General features: G+C 43.7%; 2 protein-coding genes across 18 annotated transcripts in view; one reads left to right on the top strand and one right to left on the bottom strand.

The window, feature by feature from the left end:
* Positions 1-13,171, bottom strand: part of C10H7orf57 (chromosome 10 C7orf57 homolog) — a 35,751-nt gene extending 22,580 nt beyond the window's left edge. Inside the window, exons 1-5 of one of the 6 annotated variants that reach the window (XM_061585803.1) lie at positions 13,014-13,171; positions 11,969-12,025; positions 2,789-2,977; positions 1,577-1,685; positions 1,260-1,416 (exon numbers count right to left, since the gene is read on the bottom strand). In XM_061585803.1, the coding sequence (XP_061441787.1) occupies positions 1,260-1,416; positions 1,577-1,685; positions 2,789-2,977; positions 11,969-12,025; positions 13,014-13,017 (516 nt within the window). In that variant the 5' untranslated portion in view covers positions 13,018-13,171. Of the gene's footprint in view, positions 1-1,259; positions 1,417-1,576; positions 1,686-2,779; positions 2,978-11,968; positions 12,026-12,822; positions 12,983-13,013 lie in introns of those variants that run through there. The other 5 variants (XM_061585800.1, XM_061585804.1, XM_061585805.1 and 2 more) reach the window with 5 other exon arrangements.
* SUN3 (Sad1 and UNC84 domain containing 3) overlaps positions 13,114-27,502 on the top strand; it is a 72,457-nt gene continuing 58,068 nt past the window's right edge. For 4 of the 12 annotated variants that reach the window (XM_061585799.1, XM_061585795.1, XM_061585796.1 and 1 more), the window contains exons 1-5: positions 13,206-13,451; positions 14,093-14,143; positions 16,227-16,367; positions 18,092-18,179; positions 18,483-18,547. In XM_061585799.1, coding sequence (XP_061441783.1) covers positions 16,252-16,367; positions 18,092-18,179; positions 18,483-18,547 — 269 coding nt within the window. In that variant the 5' untranslated portion in view covers positions 13,206-13,451; positions 14,093-14,143; positions 16,227-16,251. The other 8 variants (XM_061585791.1, XM_061585789.1, XM_061585788.1 and 5 more) reach the window with 8 other exon arrangements.

Genomic DNA, 27,502 nt, shown 5'->3' with positions numbered 1-27,502 from the left:
ATAACTTGAAATGGCTATCAGTCATTTTTGGCTGGGATTCAGGTACATATTGGCAAATTCAGATTGGGCAATTAAAGCCAGTTTGTGGCTCTTGCATAATAAAGCCTGCTCCCCCCCTCCTAAACATTTTGCTATAAGGAAAGTGATGGGAAAATGCACAGGAAAGTGTGGGATGACATTGTCTTCATGTAATGTCATCAAACTTCTCTGCAACACATCACAATAAATGTTCAATAAGTAGCTGACATAATTCTTGCAAACAAATCAGGATGAATGCTAAAAAACAGGTAATCTGGAAGTGACTTCACAGGTGCTAAGCAATAATCATTCCCTTACATTCATTTTAAAAATACCTGTAAAAATGCAGTTTGTACAGGCCCAAGGTTGCGATCCTAGACTCACTTACCCGATTGAACACAATGGGACTGCCTCTGAATAGCACATGCATAGGATTGCATTACAAAGCCTTCCAAAAACATTAATCCTTAGCTGTTGGATGCACTTTTAATAGGTAGAACTACAGAGCAATCTAAAACCATCCTCTCCCCATTTTGATGTAGTGAAGGAAAGTCTATATGCCATCCTACCAGCAAAAAGCAACACAGCTTGTAGTGGAGGTCCTCTCACAATTGAGGCTCCAATTTCTTCCTGGTGGATGGAAAACTATTGCCAGTAGATTTGCTGGTGGGTGGGAAAACTGCTGGCAGTACCCAGCAGAAAGCCCCAAAACTGCATTTTGGGGCAGATCATCATCAGCTTTGGATCCTGTGGATTCCCTCTGAGGACTGATACTTGGGCCCATTGGCAGCATCGGCCTGAATCTGGCCCAGCAAAAAATGAGCTACAGAAGTTGCCACACCTTCCAGCCTAGCTGGTGCAACTGGCAGGGCTACAAATGTGGTGGTGGATCTGCTGCTTCCAACACAGGGTTTGGATGGCTCTGCTTGATAATAAATGCAATGGCTTCTGTTTCTCACACAGAAATCTTTGGCTGCGAGTCACAGACACATTGCAAGGCAGTAAGCCCCATTTAATACAGCAGGACTTCTAAATATACACTGGATTGTGCTATCAGTATGTAGCAGGAAAAGCCACACTGAGTTAAAGCATTAAGACTCTTCCTAGATAATGGAAAACTTGGATGGAAACTTTACTTTTTAAAATTCAGAATTTAAAAAATTCCATGTATTAGCAAGAATTTTTTTAAAATGTGTCTATTTTCTAATCAGTACAGTAGTAAGTTAATATCTAAATCCTACCTCTCTTTTGTCTTTGTTCTCTTTGTCCTCAGCATCTCTTTGCCAAACACTTTTCATATCAAAATCAAAAGGCCCTCTCTTAGGCTCATAGCTGGCAGGCTGATCAGCCTTAAACTCTTCATGAATCATATAGTCTGGCATAGCTGAAACACGAGGTCTGCAGACAAGAGTTTTTACCATTACACATTACGTATTGTGTTATCAAAGTTGTTCCAGGCAAATGATGCAACATTCTCTTCATTTCAACACTCTTTAACTCCATTCCTCCCCAATCACCCAAAAAACATTAGCAGTGCCCATAAAAACAGAATTCTTACTTAGATTCATCAGCTGCTGCTGGCTTACTATGATGCGAATACCACTCAGGTGCACCATAAGACCCCAGAGACACTTTTCGTGGAGTAGGTGTAAAATGTCTCAACAAATCTTAAATCAAGGAAACAAATATATTTAAGTACTGTGCATTTTTAAACATGTGGATAACTGGTTTTCTGGACATTATTAAAACAAGAGAGCAATATTAAATACTTTATTCTAACCTCCAAATGATACTAAAGGCCAAACTATATGAGAGGACAGAGACCTATGAGCAGATCTCTTGTCTTTGACCCTGCCACTGGCATGTGGCCTCTAACCAATTTCCCTGGGAGAATGTGGCCCTCGACCCTGAAAAGATTTCTCACCACTGCTCTAATGTAGGCACCTTCCCAACAGATGTTTGAAGCATCCTTTTTTTACATGGGCTGGGACACTTTCCCCCCTCTCTCATTCATCTTTCTCACTCACACACAAAAAAAGTTCATGCAAGCACATAAGGAACCACCATGGCTCAAACACACACACATCTGCCAGCCAGCCTACCTTTATTAGTTTCCTACGCTACAAAGAAAATGCCACTGAAAATAGATCCAGGCAGAGGTGGGAAAGGAGGAAGGGAAAATATTTCATTTTCTTTCATTTGAATTCAAGAGAAACAAATTATTTGTCAGAAGATTCCTACTTACTAAAATGACAATTCAAAGCACAGAAATAAGCACACAAAAGCACCTGCATTTAGGCATTGAATAACCCCGCCCCCCTGCTGATTTCTGAATAAAATTGTTCCCCAAATCTGCTAAGTAACTTGTTTGGAAAAAATTATACAAGTTTCCTCCAACAGCTGCTTTCAGGAAAAGGTGATGCATTTACAGCTCAATTCAATGCAGGTTTACATTGAAGTAAGTCCCTTTATTTCAGTTGGACTTACTCATAAGTAAATGTGCAATTGCATCCTGTGTCATTTTTTGGTTAAGTATGGGTTCAACCAAGATTGCAACAAAAGATTATATAGAAGTCCCTTAAAATTACCAGGATGCTCTCAAAACAAAAGCACCTGCATTTACACAAAAACATCACGGAGTTGAGGAATCCCCATTTTGTGTGTTTTATTCTCTCCCCAAAATTCGTATAGTAGTCTCCAAACTATTTTTATCTACACAAGTCTCCTGAAACAGCTATACAGTTCATATGAATTTAAATACCAGGTCGACCTCCTTGTTTCGCCAGCTTTACATATTCTGAGTCGGTGTCTTTAAGCCACTTCCTTCGCCCCCCAAAGGTAATCTCATTGTGAGGATCTCCAAAATCACAGAGACCTGGGATCTGGGATGTTGGCTGTTGTTGAGCTTCCGAATTAACAGACTCCTCTGATCGCTTTAGTGGCACATGATAGTACCAATCTATATTGACAAGTAAAAAGACAGTAACAACGAATGTCACAAAATTACTATTGTGCTATCAGGCATTAAATTCAAATTATGCAATATAATATATGCTACTTGGGATGTGAAAGATCTCATAGGCTTTATAAACTGTTTGTAGGTTGATCCATTTCTGACATTTTTATTTCATTTTCAAACTGCCCTTCTTCAAATAAGTGATCCAAATACAGGGTACATCAACTATAAAAGCAAACTAACAATACAACAACTCCAATTAAAAAAAATAGTACCAACCCTCTACAATTCCCTCCTTAGGGTAAGTAGTGGAGCCAGTAATGACCTTTAAACACCTCTTAAAAAGCTTTCCTGGACTCAGATTCTTAAAATGTTTAGCTTTGAACATGGCTCAGTTTTCTTTGATATATACAGTTGTGTTTGTTTTTATCTCATTTTTTAAAAAATATATTCGATGTTGTATTTTTATTGATTAAATAACCCATGTAGGCATTTCTGTTACATTAAGCAGTATCCATTTTTGTAACAAAAATAAAGAAAAAGAGACACAGTAAAACAATTCCACTAAAACATTTTAAAAAATCATTGTAACTTCTCGTCCTCATTGCTACAAAAATAAATGCATCAAGAACCCACCTAATGAAAAGCCTGGCTACCTCTCCTTGTACAGGTCATCAATCAGAGCAATCAGTGCCACTGCAGTGCCAAAACTGGGCTTGAAACCAGACTGAAATAGGTCTAGATAATGTTTCCTCCAAGTAGGCCTGCTGCTTACCAACCATCACCTTCCTACATACCTTGCCCCCAAAGAGGATATTTATGACCAGGTGAGTTATCACACACTTCTGGGTTGAGGGGAGGGGGGTTCTTGAGGATGGACTGCACCACTGCCTGTTACAAGGTGGCTGGCACCACCTTCGCCTGCACAGAAGCTTTTACCACCTCCTGGGCCCAACCAGTCAATCCCTTCTGGCTAAACCGAATACACAAAGATAAACAAAAATCAAGACAGCATTTGGTAGGCCAAGCCACTTCAGATGTACTGCCCACATCCTCAGGCCACAAAAATTGAAACTGATCCCACAAAATCTGGCCTGACAATGCTGTGGATACTTCCTCCTGGCCTATAGTAACAGTGGCATCTAATTCAGAGTGAATGCAAGTGATATTGATTTTAAAGTGTCTTGCGAATTTATCACAGCAGGCTTCTGAGGATTCCCATAACACCCCTATCAGGCCAGTTCCAAAAAGCCTGTTGACCACAGGGGAAACCTCTGCTGAATGACTACTTAAGGATGCAATGGTGGTGAAGTAATTCTCTTCCCCATTACTGCCATGTGGTAGGCACAATTGCATACTCTTACCCAAGAGTCTTCTTTTGATGTTATATTTATGACACTTGTGCTCTAGCTATCATCCAGCCTGCTCCATGGCATGAAGCTTACTGGAGAACCAGAGTGCTGTTCAAGCTCCACAGTGTCAGAGAGGGCACTAAGGAGCAATTGCATGGATAGCTGTCTCCATCTCCCCATTCCATAAGGAAACAAGTGCCTCAAATGGCATGCCAGCCATACCAATTGGAAAATGCCCCAGAGCATTCAGAAGTCCATCAGATTCCGTAAGTCTCTAGGGGCAGACCACCCACCACCCCTGCAGAGAGAACTGACAAATCAAACCTCACCAGGAAACGGTCCATCCGTGACAATGGAATTGTAACTCCTAAACTGAACCCCCCCCCCAAAAAGACCAAATGGACAGTATGACCAGCCACATGTATCAGGCCAGTGATGTCTTGAGCAAGTCCTATGGTTGGCATGGCAGCCATGAAGTCTTGAGCAAGCCCAGTCAAGGTAGTCTCAGTGTGAATGATGAAATCCCAGAGCAGCTTGCAAAGGAGTAAAAAATAAATGCATACAAATACAAATATTATAAAACAACTAACATAATATACATGTCTACTGAGAAGTCCCACTGAATTTAATGGGATTTGCTCCCAGGTAAATATGTACAGAACTGCAACTTAAAATAAACAACAGCACAGGATGAAAGCGTGTTCCATTTAGATGTGCACAATGAAAGGAATCACTCACAGCTTAATAATTTTTCAAACTATTACAGTAATGATGGCCTTGTTCTTAGGAAGGTGATAAACCTGTGTCTTGGGCTTTAACACTTTCGTCTTCCATACCAAAAACTGCCTAAACATAGAAAACTAGCCTGTCAGGGAGAAGGCAGAGAACTTTTGTTTGCATAGAGGAGCATTCAGTCATGTGATCTCCACCTGCAATCTTATGTAATACTGCCCAGACGCAAGTCTACCACATCAACGAGAACAAGGCTTATGAAATATATTGCATGGAGACTATCATATTTATACTGTATAGCGTTAGTTTACTGCCTATTACTGTATTGGTTGCCAGTTCATTTCCAGGCCCAGTTCAAGGTGCTTATGCTAGTGTTTAAAGCCCTAAAATACTTAGGTCCCAAATATCTGAAAGACTGCATCCTTCTCTACAGATCCTCTCTCAGGTGTTGAAAGCACCAGAGGAGACCCTTTCAGTAGTTTCGCTACCCTAGGAAGTTCAGGAGTGTGTGTGATGGCCCAGGAGAGGGCATTCTCTGTGGCAGCCCTAAGCTCCCCACCGAGGTGCATCTGGGAACTTCATTGTACAACTTTTGATGAATGTTGAAGATGCACCGCTTTACTCTGACCTTTGACACCTGAGATGTATTTTTTTTACAACCCACTATATTTTCTGTTATGTTGTTTAGGTTGTTTTTAACTGTTTTAATTATGTGTTTTGAAATTGTTGTAACCTGCCCTGGGACCTCTGGGTGAAGGGCAGGTATTATTATTATTTATTATTATTATTATTATTATTATTATTAATAATAATAATAATAATAATAATAATAGAGTTGAGAGTCATTCATTAATGCCAATAGGAACTTCTGACAAGAGCTTCACAAGATTATTTTTAATAGCAAAGCCTACTCCATGTATTTGTTGTTCTTGTTCAGGCAGTCCTTTCCAGAAGAAGATATAACCTCCTTTTTCTTCTTTCAGTTGTCCTTCTCCTGCTCTTCGAGTTTCTTGGAGTGTTGCTATATCAATATTAATATTAATTAATATTAATATTCTACATCTCATTGAAGGGAAACTTCCGACCAGTGTGAAAATCATATATCGGATAGATGGAAAGCTTTTTAATCTCAGTAGGCTCAAAGCAAAAAGTAAGGTAATGTCAACCTCTGTTGTAGAACTTCAATATGCCGATGATAATGTAGTCTCTGCACATTCAGAGAAAGATCTTCAAACTATCCTAAATGCCTTTGCAGAAGCATATGGAAAGCTTGGCCTCTCGCTTAACATTAAAAAAACCAAAGTGCTTCATCAACAGGTGTGAACTAGCCCCTCCGTAGCACCATCAATCCAGCTTAATGGTGTGACGTTGGAGAATGTTGATCACTTCCCCTATCTTGGCAACCATTTCTCTGTAAAAGCTGACATCAATGCTGAAATTCAACATCGTCTGAGCTCTGCGAGTGCCGCATTCTCCCAAATGAAGCATAGAGTGTTCAAGGATTGGGATATTTGCAGGGAGACCAAAATGCTTATTTACAAAGCCATTGTACTACCAACCTTATTGTACGCCTGTGAAACATGGACCATTTATAAACGCCACTCCCAACTTCTTGAAAGATTCCACCAATGCTGCCTCCAGAAAATTCTGCAAATTATTTTGGAAGACAGACGGACTAGCGTTAGCGTTTTGGAAGAAGCAAAGACTACCAGTGTTGAAACAATGATCCTTCAACATCAACTTTGCTGGACTGGCCAAGTTGTTCGAAAGCCTGATCACCAACTGTCAGCTTCAGGGCTGGGGGTTGGGCAGTAACAAAGCAGCCGGCAGTTAGCTGGGCAATAAATCAGTCAAGGCCAGGCAGATAATGGAGGCCGGCTGGCAGAAGAAAGGCTTGACAAACTAACCAGTAGCAGTGTCCAAGAGCATTGTCCCGGTAGGCAAGCAGAGTTCAGAAAGCCAGGGGTCCAGTCCGAAGGTCTAGAGGCTAGCAATGGCATTACATGTGAGGGGTCACAACTGACGTTGTAGTCAGCAGTCTGCTGCAGCCATGAACTGCCTTTTATAACAGACTCCCTAAGCCAGGTGCCCATGATTAGTGTCCCAGCTGCTCAGAGCTGCTTGTAGTTAAACGACCCGACCTCTTCCTTCGTTGCTGTGCTACTCGCTGGTGTCTCCTTTCTGCAGGGGGGAGGGGAGCCTCCTGTTCATACCCAGAGTCCAATTGAGGGGCTTCAGCCAGGTCCTGGATATTCTCCAGCTGGGGAAGAGCCAGAGTTGTGTCCTCAGGGGTTCCACTAGTTCCTTCTCCTGGGTCTGCCAACTCTGCCTCTTCCTCCGAGTCCTCTGAAGGGGCCATGACACCATCTTCCAAAGCAGCTACTTTACTCCCAACTTAAGGATGGAAAACAGAGTATCGGTGGACAGCAAAGAGGTTTAAAGATGTTCTTAAAGCAAATCTAAAAAAATGTAACATGAACATCGAGAACTGGGAAGTCTTGGCCCATGAATGTCCCAAATGGAGGTCGGCTATTATCAAAGGTGCTGTTGCTATTACTTTGCATTTCTATGGTTTGCCATTTCTTATGAGTTGTTTTTTTATATATATAAAAAAGGGGGGATAGAAGTTTTTGTTTTCTTTTTAAAAACACCTGAAATATTTCTCTCCCCCTAAAAAAAAGCATCAATCAATATTAAACATGTTGTAATATCAAAAAGTGGGGAAGGATATTCTAGTGCAGGTGTAACCAATGTGATGCCCTCCAGATGTTGTTTGATTCAAAATCCCATTAGCTCCAGCCAGTATGGCCAATGACAAGGGATGTTGGGAGCTGGTGCTCTCCAGATGCTGTTGGACTACATGCTGGCTACCCCGTAGTTCATTCATGAGATATTTTGAATCATAAAACAGCAGAAATGGAAAGGGCCTATAAGGCCAATCAAGTCCAACCGTAATGAGAAAATGAGTCCAAGATAGGTGGGAGTTTCTAAAAAAGGAAACTCTAAAGACACAACACCAAACAAGGAAAAAAGTTGAAGACAGCAGAAGAAGCCAATGCAATGAATCAAAATCTTAAAAGATGACACTGAGAACAAAAAAAGACACACATAGTAAGTAGAAGGATAGTAGTAGAATATTCGAATACTTGAATTGGAAGGACCCTATAAGGCCATCACGTCCAACCCCTTGGCTCAATATAGGAATCCAGCTTATTTATTACTAGATTGATATCCCGCTCTTCCTCCCAGTAGGATACCAACTTTAGGCATATCTGACAGGTAGCTGTCCAGCTGCCTCTTGAATGCCTCCAGTGTCGACTGGTGTGCAGTTCCCAGTGCTCACCACCTTCCTGGGTAACAGATTCATTTTTTTTCTGGCTTCCCGTAATTTGAGCCTATTATTCCATGCCCTGCATTCTGGGGTGATCGAGAAGAGATCCTGACCCTCCTCCATTTGACAACCTTTTAAAGACTTGAAGAGTCCTATCATATCTCCTCAAAGCTAATTATGCCCAGTTCTTTCAGTCTCACCTCATAGGGTTTTGTTTCTGGTCCCCTGATCATCCTTGTTGCCCTCCTCTGAATCTGTTCCAGTTTATCTGCATCCTTCTTAATAGGATGTTCAGAACTGGGCACAGTACTCAAGATGAGTCCTAACCATTGCCAAAGAGTGGAACTAGTACTTCATGCAATTTGGAAACTATATTTCTGTTAATGCAGCCTAAAATAGCATTTGCCTTTTTTGGAGCCACATCACACTGTTGGCTCATATTCAGCTTGTGATCAACAACAATTCCAAGATCCTTCTCACATGTAATATTGTTGAGCCAAGTATCCCCCATCTTATAACTGTGCATTTGCTTCCTTTTTCTAGGTGTAGAACTTTGCACTTATCCTCGTTAAATTTCATTCTGTTGTTTTCAGCCCAGCACTCCAGCCTATTAAGATTACTTTGGATTGTTTTTCTCTCCCAGGATATTAGCTATCCCTCCCAATTTTGTATCATTTGCAAATTTGATAAGCATTCCCTGTACCTCCTCATCCAAGACATTAATAAAAATGTTGAAGACCACCGGGCCCAGGACCGAGCCCTGCAGTACCCCACTCGTTACCTCCCCTCACTTTGAGAAGGAACCATTGATAAGCATTGGTAGGTTTTCTGAGAAACTCTCACCCATCTTGGACTCCTTTTCTCATGAGGCTTGCTTGCCATGGGAACTTATCATTGTCCTAAATTTATTAAAATCAGCTTTCCTGAAGTCCAGGGTATGAATATAGCTATTCTCAGTTTTTGCTTTCTTTAAAATCAAGAACTCAGGTATAACATGGTCACTTTCCACCAGAGTTCTTCTAACTGCCACTTGACCCACTAAGTTATCTCTATAGATCAGAATCAACTCAAGGACTGTTACGCCCCAGGAGCAAAAGAAGTTAGCTCAGGCAGAGTCAGATGAGGTCCCTGGGAGCGTTGAAGGAAGGGGGAGCGCACTTAGCCCGCAGACTCCATTGGCCAGCCCCCCCAACGAGGCAGTTTCCGCTCCACCTGCAAGCCCCCCGCCTGGGCTGTTGGGAAGCGACCCCTCGCACGTGCCAAACCAAAGTAGGTTTGCTCTTTTAGTGAACGTGCACATGGTGGGTGACAGAATCATGCCAACAGATTCTATATACATCCCTTATGCATTCTATCAGACATATGCAGTATGCCTATATGCATATGCTTGTATGTGCATAAACACTTGTCTCTGAAACTGGTAAGGGTTACAGGGCTCCTGATGGCAGGGAGAGGAGCATATGTGCATACAAAGTGTATGTGCATAGGCAGATTGAAAATTTGTGATGGAATATGTGTAAGGTTGGGGGGCAGAGACAGCAGCCATCCATGTGCTAGGAGTCAGCACTCCGAATGCTTAAGATGAGCTATATTTTATACTCAGCATGCATGTTGCAAAAGGCCATTAAGCAAATGGAAATGTTCCTTATTGATCTGAGTCAGACTGTTGCATTTCTCACTCATGAGTCTTACTGCACTAAAGGCACTATACAGATGATGTTTTGCTTAAAAGGTCATAATATGGAAAGGCAAAAATGGCACAAACGCTTATATATATTATTGTGAGAAAATCATGCAAATTTCTATTTTGCTGGGTGCGCACTTGTCAAGATTAGCAGTCTAATCACAACTTTCCAGCCTTGCAAAGTCTTCATGCATGGCACTGTACAATTCTTTTTTTTTTTTTTTGCTGAATGGTGGACACTTGTTTCATTCCTTCTCATTTTTTCACTCCTCAAAATTAAATGCCTTACCAACAGAGTTCATGTTATATTATTTATGAATTGCCTTTTACATGTGCAAAAGGTAATTTACAAACATCATAAAAATAACTAAAAATAGTTTAAAAACAACAGAGAATGAATATCTAAGGCACAGACCTTTTCATTGAGCTGGAAATGAGAGTTGAAACAAAAAGTCAATTATTTCCAGAAAGTACAGATAGTGAGTGCATACATACATACATATCTTGTATGTTGTAAATGAAAAGCAGCCTCAGCGGCTGCAGTTTTAAATACTGGACAAGTAGATATGTGTGCATGCAGAGTAAGCCAAAACTTCCTCCGGATGTTCTTCCCACCCATAGTGTTCCAAATGTGAAGTTGCCCTAGTTATCACACATCTGGAGTCCCATGCAGGCAAGAGCTGGGGGCAAGCAGCAACTCTACGCAGAAAATGGGTGATGGAAAAAAGGTTAAGTTCCACTGCCATCTCTTATGGCTGCTTTTCATTTTAAAGTTGTCAGAGCTTCATTACAAATATTTGCATGTGATGCACAGTTTACCCCTTAGATGCTTATCATTGCATTTTCTTACTATCATTTTAGAGTCCATCATCTTTAGATGGGAGTGCCAGGATAGGCAACCCTCAAAACACAGTTTCCCGTTTGAAATGCAGGAACTAGGTTGCATGCAGCCAATTTTTTCCTTCCCAGGCAGGAAGACAGGTATGTATGCGAGGATGTGTGTGTATGTGTGCGAGAGAGAATGTAGAGGCTAAACATCCCATTATACAGTACAGAATGGGGATGTATGTGTAATGCGTCACAAGTTATAGCTTTGAGAAAATAATTATAATGAGAAGTAGCTCTTACGTAAGCAGGCTTTCCTCAATTTAGGTTTGAGAAAAGGAACATAAAGTTTGCTTGCACAAGAAAGAAGTCATCAAACTACACTTGGATGCACAAGCTAACAACACCCATTTAGTATGACCAAATGCCTAAGGCACTACCTACTCAAGCAACTACCTAAGAGGTAACCCTTTCCCTTGAAGTTGGGTGGCTAGAATAAATTTGTCCCATTTTACCTAAGAACTGAAGCCATAATATAATTTTTACCCAAAGTCACAGAGGATTCCTGACATGATTAATGGGTTGGAACCCACGTTCTGGGCTTTAGTGCATACTTCCCCGCTCTTCTATTTGTTTCCAGTTTTGAAATGGTATTAGTTTCTGGTTCTGAACTGGGTTGGGGAATTCAAGGAATAGGTACAATCCATATATACAGTACAGCATAGGAAGCCCAACACATTACCACTCACACATGTATTTTCACTTTATATTTGTACAGCAACTAGCTTTATAGGCAGGCCAGTTTGGGGGGGGGGAGGAGAGAGAATGGCCTTTCCCACAAGCAGCAAGTCCTGTTGTCATGACCACAACTTTCTACATATTCCCCTTGTCTCTGGGCTGACAAACTGGGGGAAAAATTAGGCACTGAGGCTGCTAATCCATACAGTATACTTATGTCTTATAATTGCACTGCTAATCTTCTTCAAATGTAGAAGTAGCGAAGTAATGCAGTTTTGATACTTTTCACATGAGAAAAGTCACATTTATATAGATGTAAATACGGTACTCGCCACATGGTGCATATCGGTTTGGGGGTCCACGGGATTCTTTGTTTGTATTCCTCATGCCTGTACAAAGGGGGAAAATGCAAAGGAAGTATTTTGTCAAACAGTATATAATTACTAAAGCAGACTTGGAAATAGATACCTTAACTATAGGAAAAATTTAAGAGACATAAATTCACCAGTGTAGGGGCTGCTGAGTCTCCTCACACACACACCATTTAAAGCAGTATAATTTTGTATAAAACTTTGCCCCAAACTTCAGATGTCTCACCAATTAAATGCTTAATTCATCCATTAAGTAATCCAAGTATGAAGCATGCCTTGCTGGATCTAATATTCTGTAGAAAGAATTCCAGCAACCAGCATGTTCCACGGGTCCATCAGAAACTTGTCCTTATGAATCACAACCTACCTTCTGCTCACCCTCCCTGCATTTTATTTGAACCCTCCAGCTTCCTACAAGAACACAACCAGGACATATGGGAAGACAGGAAACAAGAACTACCAGCTTATACTTTTAACATCTGTACAAGGCAAATATTTAGCAGGTGAGCATTTTCCCATCACTCAAAAGTGATAGAAGTGAGCCACCGCTTCAGCAATGCAAATTCCTTTGGGTCAATCAGACTTTCGCTCTCTGAAGTTAAAACTACAAGGGCCATTGTGAAGAGAAAACGGTATCGTACACACACACACGTATGGTGAAGCCCTGAACTTCACAAAGAGCCGGACTTAAGTATGTGACAACGCAGGATGTGAAAATATCACTCTCTGAAAGCGAAGGGACAGTCTTCTTGTACTACTCGGGCACCGTTCTCAATAACCAGAAGGTCTACCAGGAAAACATCACAAACACCCACCAAAATAAACCACCCACCGCCACCACTGGCTGTCAGGGTCCCTCGCCGCGGCTGGGACCGGGTAGGAGACACCCTTTATCGGCTTCCCGCCGCCGCAAAGTTCGAATTGAAAAGAGCCGCACCGAGAAGGAGGGCCTCGGCGCGGCGGCAACTACAAACAATCCCCATCACCATAGCAACAAGGAACTTACACATATATACACACACACTGTCCCTCTGTTCTCAACGGGCGACGTCGAAAGAAAACTAAAGGGAGAGGCGATTAAGGAGAAGGAGGGACCTCATTGGTCCCCTCCAGCAAATCAGGGGGCGGTCTCTACTCCAAGAAGTAACTGTTTCCGGAGGAGGCGGGGCTTGGCGCTTCTCAAGCGGATGAGGTGCGCTCCCCGCCTCTCGATATAAAATGGCCAACCGTCTTTTTCCATACCGTTTTGCCCCAAATCAGAAGTAGTCCTTTTCTAGCAGTAATGGTCGACCTCGGATGCCGCTTTTTTGTCATTTAAAAGAGTATTTCTGTAGGACTTGAACTAAGGAAATCTGGGTACAGATCTCATAGCAGCCATGAAGTTCGTCAGATGATTCTAGATGGATCAGAGTCTCTTAGTCTAATATCACAGGTTGTTGTAATGGTAACGTGTTTTCCCCACGTATATATCACATTGGGGAAAAGGGGGTTGCTTAATTTTGCTTATGTAAATAATCACATCCACCACTCTTAGACTTGATAATTTTAGTTGTAAGAATGTTTGAAGTTCAAAAACTTCAACATTCCATGTGCATTTTCAAAGAAAATAGAGATGAAAAACCTCAAGTATATGCCTTGTTGGTTCAGGATAAAATTTCATCATCAAACCCCAGCTCAACTAATGGATCCATTCCAAGAGGACAAGAATCAAGTGAGGCTAAGGCTTGTCTATCTATACTGTGTTTTACTCATTTTAGCAAGTTACACAAGTAATAATTTATTCATTTTTATTTTGCTTGCAAATATTCATCTGAAGAACCAGCCCCCACTTCCTAAACTCTCTTTAACTCTTGAGCTAGGTAACAGAGGGTAAATAATGGCGAAGAAATTGAGAGGCATTCTACACTTGCAGAAGAAGTGTTTGGATGTGGTCTTTGACCTATTGGCCCTGGAGGTGTATGGCAACTACTGCCCATTTGCTAATACCCCTTTTGGAGGCAAAGTGCTCAAAAGAGTGGTGACATGTAACTTTAGATGTTCTTGGCAGAAACTGTTCATCTGGACCCATTTTCATTCTGCTTTCAGGATGGGGTTTGGTACTGAAACAGCCCTGATGTTCTACAGAAGAGAGAGGGGGTGAGTGCATCCCTGTTAATTCTAGATATCTTCAGTGGCTTTTCATACCATTGACCATAGTATCATACTGGGCCAACTCTGTGCGGTGGGAGTTGGAGGCACATTGATATTGTGGTTCCACTCCTACCTGCAGGATCAGTTCCAGAAGATAGCATTGGAGATAGCATTGTGCACAGGGTTCCATCTTGTCCTCCATGCTGTTTAACATATATGAAGTTGCTGGATGAGATCATCAGGGAATACAACTCTTGTTTATCTGTTATCTGAACCAGGTGCAGTTGTGCAAAGGCTAGACACTAATGTGCTGGATGAGGGCCAATAAACAGTGAATTCTGACAAGAGAATCCCAACAATCTGCTCTAGGCAGAGTTGCACATTCCCTGAAGATGTGTGATTGAGAGTGTGCTTAAATTCTACCTTGTTGCTGGCAGTTCAAGTGGCTGTAATGGTTTGGTTTTGGACAGTTTTAGTTGGTCCACCAGCTACGGCCATACTTGAACAGGCATAGGCTTGCCACAGTTGCCCACACTCTGGTAGTGTTCCAACTGGGCTGCTGTAATGTGCTCTACATGGGTCTGCTCTTGAAGAAGACCCAGAAGCCTCAGTTAGTACAGAATGCAGCAGCTAAGCTGCTAAGTGGGATAATACATAGGAGCCATATACTGTATAACACTGGTTCTAAAAGAACTGCAGTAGCTGTCAGTACATTTCCAGTCCAATTTAAAGGTGTTAGTGATGACTTACAAGTCCCTAACAGACTTGGGACCTAGGTACTTGACAGAGCATATCTCCCTATACTGTCTTGTATCTGTGTCCGCTGGGAGCCATACTTGATGTGGAGATGTGGGAGAGAGCCCTCTCTATAGTGGCATCCAACTATGAATGCCCTCTCCTCTTGAGGCTCACCTGGCAACACCAATGACCTCATTTCAGTATCAGGTTAAGATCTTCCTATTCAATATTATTGATTTTGTAGTTCAGTGTTGTGAGCTACCTGGTGTTTTAAGATTACCGCTGATTATTTATTGTTTTACAGGATTTTATATGATTTAATTTTTATTTTAAATTAGATGTGTACCCAGTCCTGAGTAAGAGAGCTTGTTAGAAATATTTTAATTAATAAATGATAAATGAAATTTTGATGAATTAGTCTATTTTTTTAAATGATCCTGCTCTCTTAAAACATTGCAAAGCATATTGTTGCAGGCATTAGATATATGACAAATGAGCTTTTCTCAAAGAATTTTAGTAATATGTTAGCTGAAGGTGCTTTCTGAGCGTGGGACTAACAAGGGGCATCCAGCTTCTTCTAAGGAAATTGATACTACTTTTACACACTAGTGTTCTCTGTGTACCTAGTTACTCTCGTATATTCAACTTGTATATTTGTAAATTAACATTATATGTAAATTACAAAATCCCTCAAGTTTCTAGTTCTTTCCCATTACCAGAAAGCTCACCATAAAAAAGGCTGTCCTCTGGAACTTCCTACTTCTTGGGGAAGAGGAGAATATGAAAAAAATAATAAATAGTTTTGTAGTGTTCATTTACTGAACTGTTCAGTAAATGCTTCCCCATTGTTTATTTATTCATTAAATTTCATATATGGAGCACTTTCCATGGAACAGTCCAAAGTTATTTACAATAATAACATCAACAATAAAACATATAAAAACAGTTTAAAGTTGTAAAAACTGGATAAATAGATGATTCCACTGTTGTCAGAGTTAGCGCGTAACAGTTATGGTCCATATTTAACACTATATCTGCTAGCTAAAAGGACAGTACATGTTTGCTGAGTTAGCTAATGTGGTATCAGTAAAAAGATCTTGAGACATCCAAATATTAGGACAAAGGAATTCCCTTTCTTGTTATGATGTCTTTCTTTTCCATTTTTTAAAATAAACGTTACACCTCAGCAGTTTATATTTCAAAGATAACATTTAAATAATTGCATGGCTTGACATGTTTTTAATTTACACCGCACGTTTAATACTGTACATTGATAGCTACTATAAGTCAATGAAAACTGCAGTTCATTTTTAGTTCCCTCATGTGTCTTTCCTTACTCATATTATTTTAGAATCAAGGAATAAGCACATAAAAATATGTACGGAGTCCCAAAGAGCTCAGGGAGTATCTATTCAACAGAAGACTCTAATGAAGCAAACAATGGCTGTAACAGTGACAGCTCAGATTCTGACACCCAACAACTTTTAGAGAGGTATGTATGATTTTCAATACAACTATTTTAGTATTCAAGAAACAGGTACAATTTGGTAGAATGTGATGATATGTTTTCTCTTTATTCTCCCATATGGCTGCTTCTGCCTCTCAAAAAAGTGGGATTTCTGATCAATTTGCTTCACTTCAGTGGTTGATGATCCTACCCTATATGGCAGTATAATTTCATTTTCTTGCTGCTGCTTCTCTCATCACCCACCTAGGCTATCCTTCTCAGTGCTGTACTATGTGAACAAGTCCTCAATCTCTCTCAAGTCCATTTTCTGATGGAGCATTGCAGCACATGCCATTTCACCTGTCAGTTCAAAAACAAGTTGGGTAGATGGGAGTCTTCGAGTGACTCCCGACTAAAAGTATTTTGCAGAGAAGATTCAAGTGTATACCAGAACTTTAGTATGCACAAGTAAAGTGGATTAAAGCTCCCTGTTGCCTTAGTACAACAAATCCACCTTTTCATAAAAATGGACTTTTTGTAGTTTGTAAAATGACAGGGAAATGTATTGAAAAGTGTGGGATGAATTAATGATTAATGGGAAGATGTCTAAACAGCAGCAAGCAAATCGGGATAAGTGTTCATTGTCATATAACTACTCCAGTGGCTGTGGGGAATGGACTGATACCCTGAAGCTCTGAAGAACTTCCAAACCTACAGATAGTGGATAAAAAACTTTTTCTTCTTTCTTAATAATTTATTTATATTTCTTATAATTTTCAAGATGGTTTGAAACAATATAAAAATTATCTCATAATATAGAACCCAAGGTCATCTAATGAAGCTGTTTCAGTTTCAGGACAGACAAAAAAGCACTTCTTCACAAACAGTGCATAGTTAACATGGAAATAGACTGCCTTCAAGTCGATTCCGACTTATGGTGACCCTATGAACAGGGTTTTCGTGGTAAGCAGTATTCAGAGGGGGTTTACCATTGCCTTCCTCTGTGGCTGAGAGGCAGTGACTAGCCCAAGGTGAGCTTCATGGCTGTGTGGGGAATCGAACCCTGATCTCCCAGGTTGTAGTCCAGCACCTTAGCCACTACACCACACTGGCTCTTAGTGCATAATTAACTTCAACAGAATTCACTATCAGAAGTTGTGGCCCATGGATTAAATGGATTTTAAAAAGAATGGGAGAAAATAACAGCACAATGTGCCAGGATGAGCGAATTATGCATTGCTGGATCTTGAGCTGCCCCAGCTCAACTGGGGCTTCACCAGTGTAAGTCCCCCATCTCGGCTTATGCCTATTCCAAACTCCATTCAGCTCAGTTACTTGACCTAGCAACCCAGCAGAACTTACACTGGCAGAAAGAGTAGTTTAAGTCCAAAATCACAGTAGAAGTCAATGGAGAGGACCCAATCCTCTGAATTCAGACCCAAGTTCACCTGCCAGCAACACCCAAAATGTTCTGAAAGTGCACTGTGGAATAGGCTTAACTCTCCAACCAATCAAACAGCACTACCTGAACATATACTGGGTATGCTCTAGCCTCAGTTCACATCTTGATTCCCACGCTGCTTCACAAGCACTGTGAGTGGGGACTTTGTTGCTATTGATAATTATTCTGGGTCTGGCTGCTGCTGCTGAGATCCTGTTGTGGAGAGAAACTTGTGGTGAGAAGAGTTGGCATGAAGGCATTATTTCCTCATTTCTGAACGGCAGACTTTGTGATCAAAGTGCCCAGGATTTGTGGTATGTTTCCCCAGCCCAAAGTGCCTTCCACCAAGTGCCCTGAGCCCTCCTCCTGATCACAAACACACACAAGGAGAAACAACCATGGAGCACAAACATAAGGTCAGTCTGGGAATGGAGGGGGACCCCAGGGTGAAGCCCATCGCCACACCTATCCCTTGCAAGGAGAGCTGCCAGCAGCAACCTATCCCACCTGCAGAGGCTGCCTCAGCTCTCCAAACAACCTTGCATGTCCACCACCATGGGCCCAGGCCTAAGGCGCCTACAACCCCCAAATACCAGTAGCAGAAAAGTTGTCATGACCACCTAGCACTAAGGTGGGAGGCACAAGAGGAAGAGGTAAGGGGTCACCAGGCTGAGGGGTGCTCCTGCAACCACTAGCCCTCATTGTCATTCCACTATCAGGTTAGAATGCAACACCACCACCATCCTGAAAGCAATGCAGTGGGGCGGCCAGGATCCACAGAGTGGTAAGTGAATGCTGAGTCCACTTAGAGTGGCTTCGGCCAGATAGGCGGCCTAAAAATTAAATTATTATTATTATTATTCAAACAACTGCCCCACAACTATCAGTCAACTCCTTTGTGTTTTGCTTCATAGACCCATCTCTCCACTGCAGGGGGTGTACTTGGTAAGCTTCTGGATGCCCTGTAGGTGCTTTCCTCCTTCTCCTATGGCAGAGGGGGGAAACTACACTCAGAGAGAGTGCATGCAGCACTCAGGAAACCCCACCCTTGTTATTATCACTCCTGGATATACACAGTCACTGCTGCACCCCCAGTGTTACACTACAGCGCTATTGTTTCCATTTCTCCCTCCCTCCTATGTTCATAAGCCATGCAACAGAAGATGTACCCACCATGGAGCCTCCTCCTTCAGAGAGGTTGTTTCAAATAGACTCAGCTCATTCCCACCATTAGGAGCCACTCTGAAGGAATCTCAGACTCTGCCTCTGGACCATAATTTCTAGCAACCCCTGCTGCAGAAGGGACACCCAGGAGGGAAGGGCCATCCAGAAAGAGAAAAAGGAAGCAACATAGTTGGGGCAAAGAGCAAGATGCAAAGTGGGAAACTAACAGTTACACACAACACTGGGGAGGTAGAGCCCCACCACAGCACATAATGGCCTGGGGGAAGTGAGGGAAGCCATAAATATACATGGAAGGGGAAACAGCCATGCAGAAAGCTGCAAGCATTGAAGCTGCAATTTGTGGGGATGTCTGAGGGAGGTGGAAGGGATGAGGGACAGGGGGCAGGCTTTAGTATGAGCTGCCTTCCCAGCTGTAGAGGTTGTGTGTATGATGGCTGGGGCCAAAAGTACACAAGAGGGCATCTGGAGGCTCCTGGGATCAGTAGAAGGACCATCTTGGGGCTCAAAGAACTCTGTAACCATGCAGTTTCATGCAATTGTCCACATGGGTCCTGTCCCTGGTGCGGAGCCACCTCATCATCCCCCACATCCCATCCTCCTCTGGCCACATGCTCCTGCTTACCCAGTCCACATCTTGGGGCTCAAAGAACTCCATGGATGTGGATCCATGGGCAACTGCTGTGTCAGTGCCTCATTGTGCACTATGGCAGAGACCAGCACCACATTCAATATCTTGGTGCATCATTCCCCCCCATGTGATGAAAGCAGCAGAAATGAGATTTCAACTGAAAAGTGTGTTTGATGAATCATAGAGAAGTAGAGTTGGAAAGAACCTAGAAGGCCATTGAGAATCCAACTTAAAGCATACCCGACAGATGGCTGTCCAGCTGCCTTTTGAATGCCTCTAGTTAATTTGTTTCATAGTTGCACCGCTTAACTTCTCTCTAGGTAATTCATTCCATTGTTGCACCGCTCTAACAGGATGTTTTTACTGATGTTCAGTGGACATCTGACTTCCTGCAACTTGAGCCCATTGTTCACAGTCCTGTACTCTGGGACAATCGAGAGGAGATCCTGGCCCTCCTTGGTGTAGCAACCTTTCAAGTTCTTGAAGAGTGCTGCTATATTTCCCTTTCTCTTCTTAAGGCTAAACATGCCCAATTCTTTCAGTCTCTCCTCATAGGGCTCTGTTTCCAGTCCCCTGATCATCCTTGTTGCCCTCCTCTGAACCTGTTCCAGTTTGTCTGCATCCTCCTTAAAGTATGCCATCCAGAACTGGACGCAATACTCAAGATGAGGCTTAACCAGTGCCAAATAGAAGGGAACTAGTTCTTCACCTGATTTGGAAACTATACTTCTGTTAATACAGCCTAAAATAGCAGTTGCTTTATTTGAACCACATCGCACTGGAGGATTTGATTCATTTTTTCTAGAATGCTTGTTATACTCAGATTTAAGATGTCGATATCTCAATCCCCTTCTCGTTAATATCAGTGATGGTACCTTGACGAACAAAATTGTGTTTTTATTAACAGGAACTGATTATTATGTATCATTGCTTTGTTTTCAAGGTGCTTACAGAATGACTTATAATTTTCCCCAGATTTTTCCCAGATATTGATGTTAAGCTGATTGGTTTATAATTTATTTATTTATTTAATTTGTATCCCGCCCTTCCTCCACCTTTTGTAATACCTAGGTTCCTCCTTTTTGCCCTTTTTGAAGATAGGGAAAATATTAGCCCTCCTCCATTCATCCGGTACTTCATACATTCTTCACGATTTTGCAAATATAGTAGACAATGGTTCTGAGAGTTTTTCAGCCAGTTTCTTCAATACTCTAGGATGCAGTTCATCAGGCCATGGAGATTTGAACTCATTCAAAGTAATGACCATTTGCAATCCTGTCTTTTCAACTTCATGTTTGCCAGAGGTTCATAAACCCAACACTCACCAGAGTTGTTGACCAATGAATGTGAGTGTAGCATGGCATGTGGCCTGGTACATCCACTGGATGCAGTGTCATCAGAAAGGGTCTCGGCATCTGCAAGTGACTCAGCTTGGGAATCAAGTGTCAGTCCTGCAGCAGCGGGCTGCAGCAGCGGGCTGCCCCAGCCCCACCAGTGCTGGCACCTTGTGTTAAGACGCCCATGACACTGTCCGTCCATTACAGTGGAGAAAAGGAGCAGTTTGCCACATTTGTCACTCAGTCTGAGCTTTACATCCATATGCGGCATTCAGATTTTGCCAACGACTCCTTGAAAGTGGCCTTCATCATTAGCTTCCTGGAAAGGGAGGCTGCCCAGTGGGTAACACCTCTGTTGCTTCTGAATGACCCTGTGCTAGCCCAGTATAACTTTGTTGAGGCCATGGTGGAAATTGTTCGAGATCCCCAGCAGAAGGCCACCGTGGCCTGCCTATTGGGAACCCTGCAGCAGGGCAAGAACTCTCTCGGGACTTATACCAACACCTTTTGTATCCTGGCCCAAAAGACAGACTGGAATGAGTCTGCTTTGATGTACCTATACTATAACAGCCTCAGCAGCGAGATCCTCGTTGAATTGGCGTGAACCCCACCACCAGACACCTTACCAGAGCTCATCCAGCTGTGCCTGCAGATAGACAGAAGACTTGAAGGTCATTGCCTAGAACGAAATGCTGAGGCAGCCCGAGCCTTGCCTCCCACATCACTCTCTTGTACATGCTTCACACTCTGCATAGGAACCTACGTGGAGCCCATGCAGATGGGGGAGGCATGGCCACACCTGACTGAGGCAGAGAAAGAGAAGCATCAGAGAGAGGGGTTGTGTCTCTACTGTGGGAAGGCAGGACGCCTTGGAAAAGCTTGCCCTTCCGAATTGGAGAAAACCCCAGTGCAGGAAAACTCCAAATCCCAGCTCTTGGGATCGACTGTAAGCCAGGGATCTCAAGTCAGCCCTCTCCTGCCAAAATCTGCCTTACATCTTCCAATCCATCTAGGCTTGATCATGGGTCAAAGCATCCAACTGTTTGCCATGATCAATTTGGGGGTATCCAGTAACTTTATGAAGTTGGACTTCGCTAAACGATACAGCATCTTAATCCCCACGCTCAAGATTCCCGTCTGTGGAAACCATAGATGAGCAGCCCCTGATGTCAGGAGTAGTCACCCAGGCAACTGCTGGGTTGTGAGTGGAGCTACCTGGGCATGTAGAGCAATTGTCCTTCTACTTGGCCACCCTGCCCCGATTCCTGGTGGTCCTGAGGATGACCTGGTTGGTGCAACATAATCCTGTAATCTCTTGGGGAGAAGCAACTGTGATGTTCCCGTTGGACCGTTGCAAACAGCACTGCCAGCCTATTGAGGCAGCAGCAGCAGCAGCAGTGGCCTCCCTGCCCTCACCCGAGGAAGCTTCCCGCGATGCAAAGTACAAAGATTATGAGGACATCTTTGATAAGGAGGCTGACCTGTTGCCACCCCATAGGCCCTACAGCCGTGCCACAGACTTGCTCCCAGGGACCTGAGTTCCCTCTGGGTGCATATATTCATTGTCAGAGCCAGTGTTGGCTGCGCTAAGAGACTTCCTGGATGTCAACCTGTGGCGAGGGTTCATTTGACCCTCAGAGTCTCCTGCTAGGGCTTCTTTACTGTTTGTCAAAAAGAAAAGTGGGGAACTTAGCCCCTGCCATGAGTACCGGGAGCTGAATTAAATCACCCTCCCCAACAGCTACCCATGTCCCCTCATCAACGAGATGCTGGAGCAACTGCGAATGGCCAAGATCTATACTAAACTTGACCTGCACGGAGCCTACAACCTTGATCAAGGAAGGGGATGAGTGGAAAACTTCCTTCAAGACTTGGTGTGGCCGCTTCAAGTACTTGGTCATGCCTTTTGGACTATCAAATGCCCCAGCTGTCTTTCAAAATTTTATGAATGACATCGTTCGGGACTATTTAGATCACTTTATGATAAGTCTATTTAGATGACATCTTTATTGACTCTGACTCCCCAGAACACCATGAGGCTCAATGAGGGCTGTGATGCAGAGACTGAGAGAGCATCACCTATATGCCAAGTTGGAGAAGTGTGGATTCGATCTAATCACCCTGGAGCAGTATCTCCACTGTTATGTCAGTTATCAGCAGGATAATTGGGTGCTTTTATTGCCCCTGGCTGAGTTTGCCTACAATAATTCTGTGCATGCCCCTACCCAGCAGACTCCCTGTTTCGTCAACTTTGGTTACCACCCTCTTACTTTCCCCACTCCTAACTCCACCTTGGCAGTACCTGCAGCTGCAGAGTTTGTGCAAGAGTTGCAGGTGATGCAGCAGAGCAATTGGCAAGGGCTAAATTCACCTATAAGAGAGTTGCGATCAGCAGCGACAGCCTGGTCCTGAGATGCAGGTGGGAGATAGAGTACGTGTTATTTGCCAATGAAGGCACCTTGTCACGAGCTACAGGCTAGGAGGGTGGGGCCCTTTGAAGTAGAGGCATAGATTACCCTGGTAGCGTTCTGTCTCCACTTGCCCTCCTCCATGAAGATTTACACAGTGTGCCACTGTTCTTTGCTAACCCCAGTGTTCCACTGTTTGTTGCTAACCCCAGAAGAGCCACGATCCCTACCAAGCGCCTGATGCCCCACCGCTGCCAGTAATGGTCAACAGGCAAGAGGAATATGAGGCGTAGCAGATCCTCAACTCCCGTTGGTGCTGAGGAAAGTTGCAGTATTTGATCCACTGGAGGGGTTTAGGACCAGAGGAAAGCTCCTGGGAGGTGGTGTCGGACATTCATGTGCCAGAGTTGGTGAGAGAGTTCCATGAAGGATACCTTGCAAACCCAAGCCTGTGGGGTGGGGGGAAGCTCGGCATGGGGGGGATGATGTCCTGAGCCCTGCTGGGAGGGGGTAGACAGACGAGAACAAAGCAAAGGAGGACTTAGGGTGGGATGTTCGAGTCAGTGAAGGGTGGAGTGGTGAGTGGGACCCAGAAGGCACTCTAGCTCTGGACTTGGACAGTTCAACCCCAGCAGCTCCAGATACCCCGTGGAGAGTCAACCTGATCAGCTGGTTGTTTCCCAGCCTGACATTTCCCCTCTTCCTGTGCCTGCATCAGCACAGGCAGCTCCTCTCCCTTGGAGGGGGAAGACGGGATGGTGACGGAGGCTCCACCCTTGTCTCACGCCAGGAGCAAATGTGGTGGGAGATTCAATAGATACAGTTGAGGAGGAGCCTTCGCTTGCATGCACGTTCCCAATAGTGACAGTTGGCACATGCAAGCAGGGTGCCCACCCAGTCTTACTTAAGCCAGGGGAGGGAGTAGTTGCTGAGTCAACATCTTAATGTGGCGAAGTAATGTCTAGTTAGTCCTAGAGAGATGTTCAGTTCTGAGTAAGCCATTGGTAGATTCATTAAGTGCACTGAATTGAAACTGTCTCTTACTACAATAAAAGAAAAAACCACAGTCATGTCCGAGTCTGCGTTATTTGAGTTAGGTAGAACAGCCATCTCGCGTGCCCGGTCTGAGACCCTCCACCGGAGTATGATTCCAATTCACCAGGACATGGCTGTGGTAATGGAGGAAATCCCTCCCACCCTCCCCGGTGATCTGATCCAGGTGGTGACTGCCCTAGGAGATTGCTGTATCTGCACCTGCTTGCACTCGTGTTGACTGCACCTGCTTGCATTTGTGCTCCAACTGCCACTGCTGATGTGGCTGCAGAGGGGGAGACAGTGGGGAGTTGCCTGTTTTGTGTGGCTGGGGTTGCTCCTGCCAGAGCTGCCCTTGAGTGTTTGTTATGGAGTTGTTTGCAAGGGTATGTGTGTGTGTGTGTGTTCTGCACACCTCTCTGCCTTCCTGTCGTGCCTTATGCATTGTGTATCTCCTTCGGCACTTACAATAAACTTTTCTTTTGCATCTCTGCATGTGTGCTGTGTGTTTTTGGGGTGTGCAGGTGGTACCATCTGTCTGTCTGTGAGGTGCTTGTGGAGGCTGTGATCTGGTGTACTCTGGGTGCGTGCCGACTCTGCGTTTACATCATCGCACTGTTGTAGTGCATATGTGTAATTGGGTGTGCCTGGTGGGTGGCATGTCATGATTGGTTGCTGGTGGCAGGGTTGCTAAGGTCTTCATGCATACCATTTTCCTTCAGTGTTTGTGTCCTTTCCTCCCATTTACAGTTCTTTTCCCATACGTTATCTCTCGGTGCTCTCACAGTGCAAACACAAACAATAAAACCATAGGAAGAATTCCACGTGTGACAATACTTGAACACTCTTCCCAAATAGATGCTGGCTGAGCCATATTTGTTTTAACTGCTTGTGTTCCCTCTGCCAGGCTGAGGCTGACTCAGCTGGTATTTGCCCCACTCAAGAGCTCCTGAACAGGGTTTGGAACAGGGTAAGTTACCAAGCATAAATTCTGCTGGCTTCCTATAGCCAGTAGCGTAGTAGCAAATTTAGAAGTTCAGGGTCTCTTCATAAGTTATTGGGACTGGCCTCACAGGCCAAATTTGACAGGTGACTGGGGATACCCATCTGTCAATCACATGACATCATTATCCAACCCACTTATCAAAACACCTTGCAGGAGGTTCCCAAGACATAACATCCTGCTGGCAGTCAGGTGCTTGGAAATCACTGTATATGGGGCGTTGCTAGCCCTGTGCTTGGCTCTTCCCAAAGCACCAAACATAGCTAGCAAAGTGGTTGTTTCTCCCTTCGCCATGGGGGGGGTGGAAACAAAGAAGCTGCTATTTTACAGGCAATGCTGCCTGCAAGAAAGGTACCTCTCACAGCTGATCTCACAGGTTTCTTTCCCATGCATTTTGCAAATCAGATGAGAGAAGTACTTTCCTCATGCATGATGCCTGTAAAATAAAAGGGGCATTGCTTGACAGGTGTTTATTTCTCCTTGCACAGACTGACTGCAGCCAAAATGGAGAGTGCATGGGGAGAGAGAGAAAGAGGGCTAAGAAGAGTGGGTGGAGAGTGAGGTGAGGTGAGGTGGCATTTCCTCACAAGGAAGGGGGCAAAGGAAGGCTGAAGAAAGGGAGAAAGAAGGCTGCCTGTACAATACAAGGGGAATTGTAAAGCAGTTCTTTTTCCCTATGCTTTTTGCAGATTGTGAGAAAGTGGAGGGAGGAGAGAGCAAGCCTCATGGAGGATGGGGGAAGACGTAAAGAGCTAAGAAGAATGAGTCTGCCTGTATTTTATAAAGGGAAGAAACCTGCTTTTTGTAGATCAGCTATAAGAAATTGTATCTTGCACAGTGATGTCTACAAAATATCCCCCACTCTCTACTTTCTCCCAGACAATCTGCAAAAAGCACCACTGAGGGAGAAAAAAATGCTTTACAAGCAATGCACCCTTTATTTTACAAGCAGACTTCCTTCCTTCTTCCCCTTCTCTGTGAGAAAACACTGTTTTGCCTCATTCTTAGCCCCATCCTCCCTCTCCCCCCCCTTGTGGCTGTGTTCAGCTATGCTCTGTGTTGGCTGCTATGGGTCTGTGTGGTACTGTTTGAAAGCCCTTTGTTTTATTATTATTATTATTTATTAAATTTATATACCGCCCGACTAGCATAGCTCTCTGGGCGGTGAACAACAGATTAATACAAAATACAATAAAATCCAATAAAACGAACCACAAAGTACAGAGAATGGGAGATCTAAAAACAATTACAATACAATTTAAAACAAAATTAAGTTAGATTAAAAGCCCTGGAAAAGAGGAAGGTTTTAACCTGGCGCCGAAAAGACAGCAGCGTCGGCGCCAGGCGTACCTCATCGGGGAGACTGTTCCACAGTTCAGGGGCCACCACCGAAAAGGCCCTAGTTCTTGTAACCACCCTCCGAGCCTCCCTGTGGGACGGAGCTCGGAGGAGGGCCTTTGATGAAGAGTGCAGTGTACGGGCAGGTTCATATTGGGAGAGGCGTTCCAACAGGTATTGTGGTAGTAAGATTCTGATGCAAAACACCATCTTAAATCAGGCTTGGCTGTTCCCCCTCATCTCAGTAAACTTCCCTCTCTTAACTCTTGCTGACTCTCTCCTCCTTGTGTTTCTCTCCTCCCCACAACAGTAGATGGTGGGACCCTATTAACATCCCAGGAGATTCATATTGACTGCTGATTAGCTGTAGTGACACCTGACCTTGCTGGATTCTCCAGCTTCCTAAGGCAAGAGGAAAGGGCATCGCTTTTAAATGCAGGCATACACTCTGCCTTTGCAGTGGCTTGATTGGCTGTAGAGACAGACAGAGGGGCTCCAGGAGGGGGCTAGCAGGGGGCCAGCTGCAAAAGCAGTAATGCGGCTGTGTCCCAGAGTGTTCCTCCAGGAAAGCATACCTGCCTATAGCTAGGATTGCTCTGCCTGCCTTTCAGTGGTGTATCAGCCATGATAGCTAAATGAATCTCTACGTACAGAAGCAGTATATTTCTGAACAGTAGGTGCTGAGGATAAACAATAGGATGACCATTGCTTTGAAGCCCTGTGTGGGAACTTTCAGAGACATTTAGCTGGCTGCTCTTAAAACAAAAATGCTGGGCCTTTGGTCTCAGTAACCTGGGGATTTCATGAG

This window comes from Rhineura floridana, chromosome 10 (assembly GCF_030035675.1).
Source record: "Rhineura floridana isolate rRhiFlo1 chromosome 10, rRhiFlo1.hap2, whole genome shotgun sequence".
NCBI lineage: Eukaryota > Metazoa > Chordata > Lepidosauria > Squamata > Rhineuridae > Rhineura > Rhineura floridana.
This window is presented reverse-complemented; position numbering and strand designations above follow the sequence as displayed.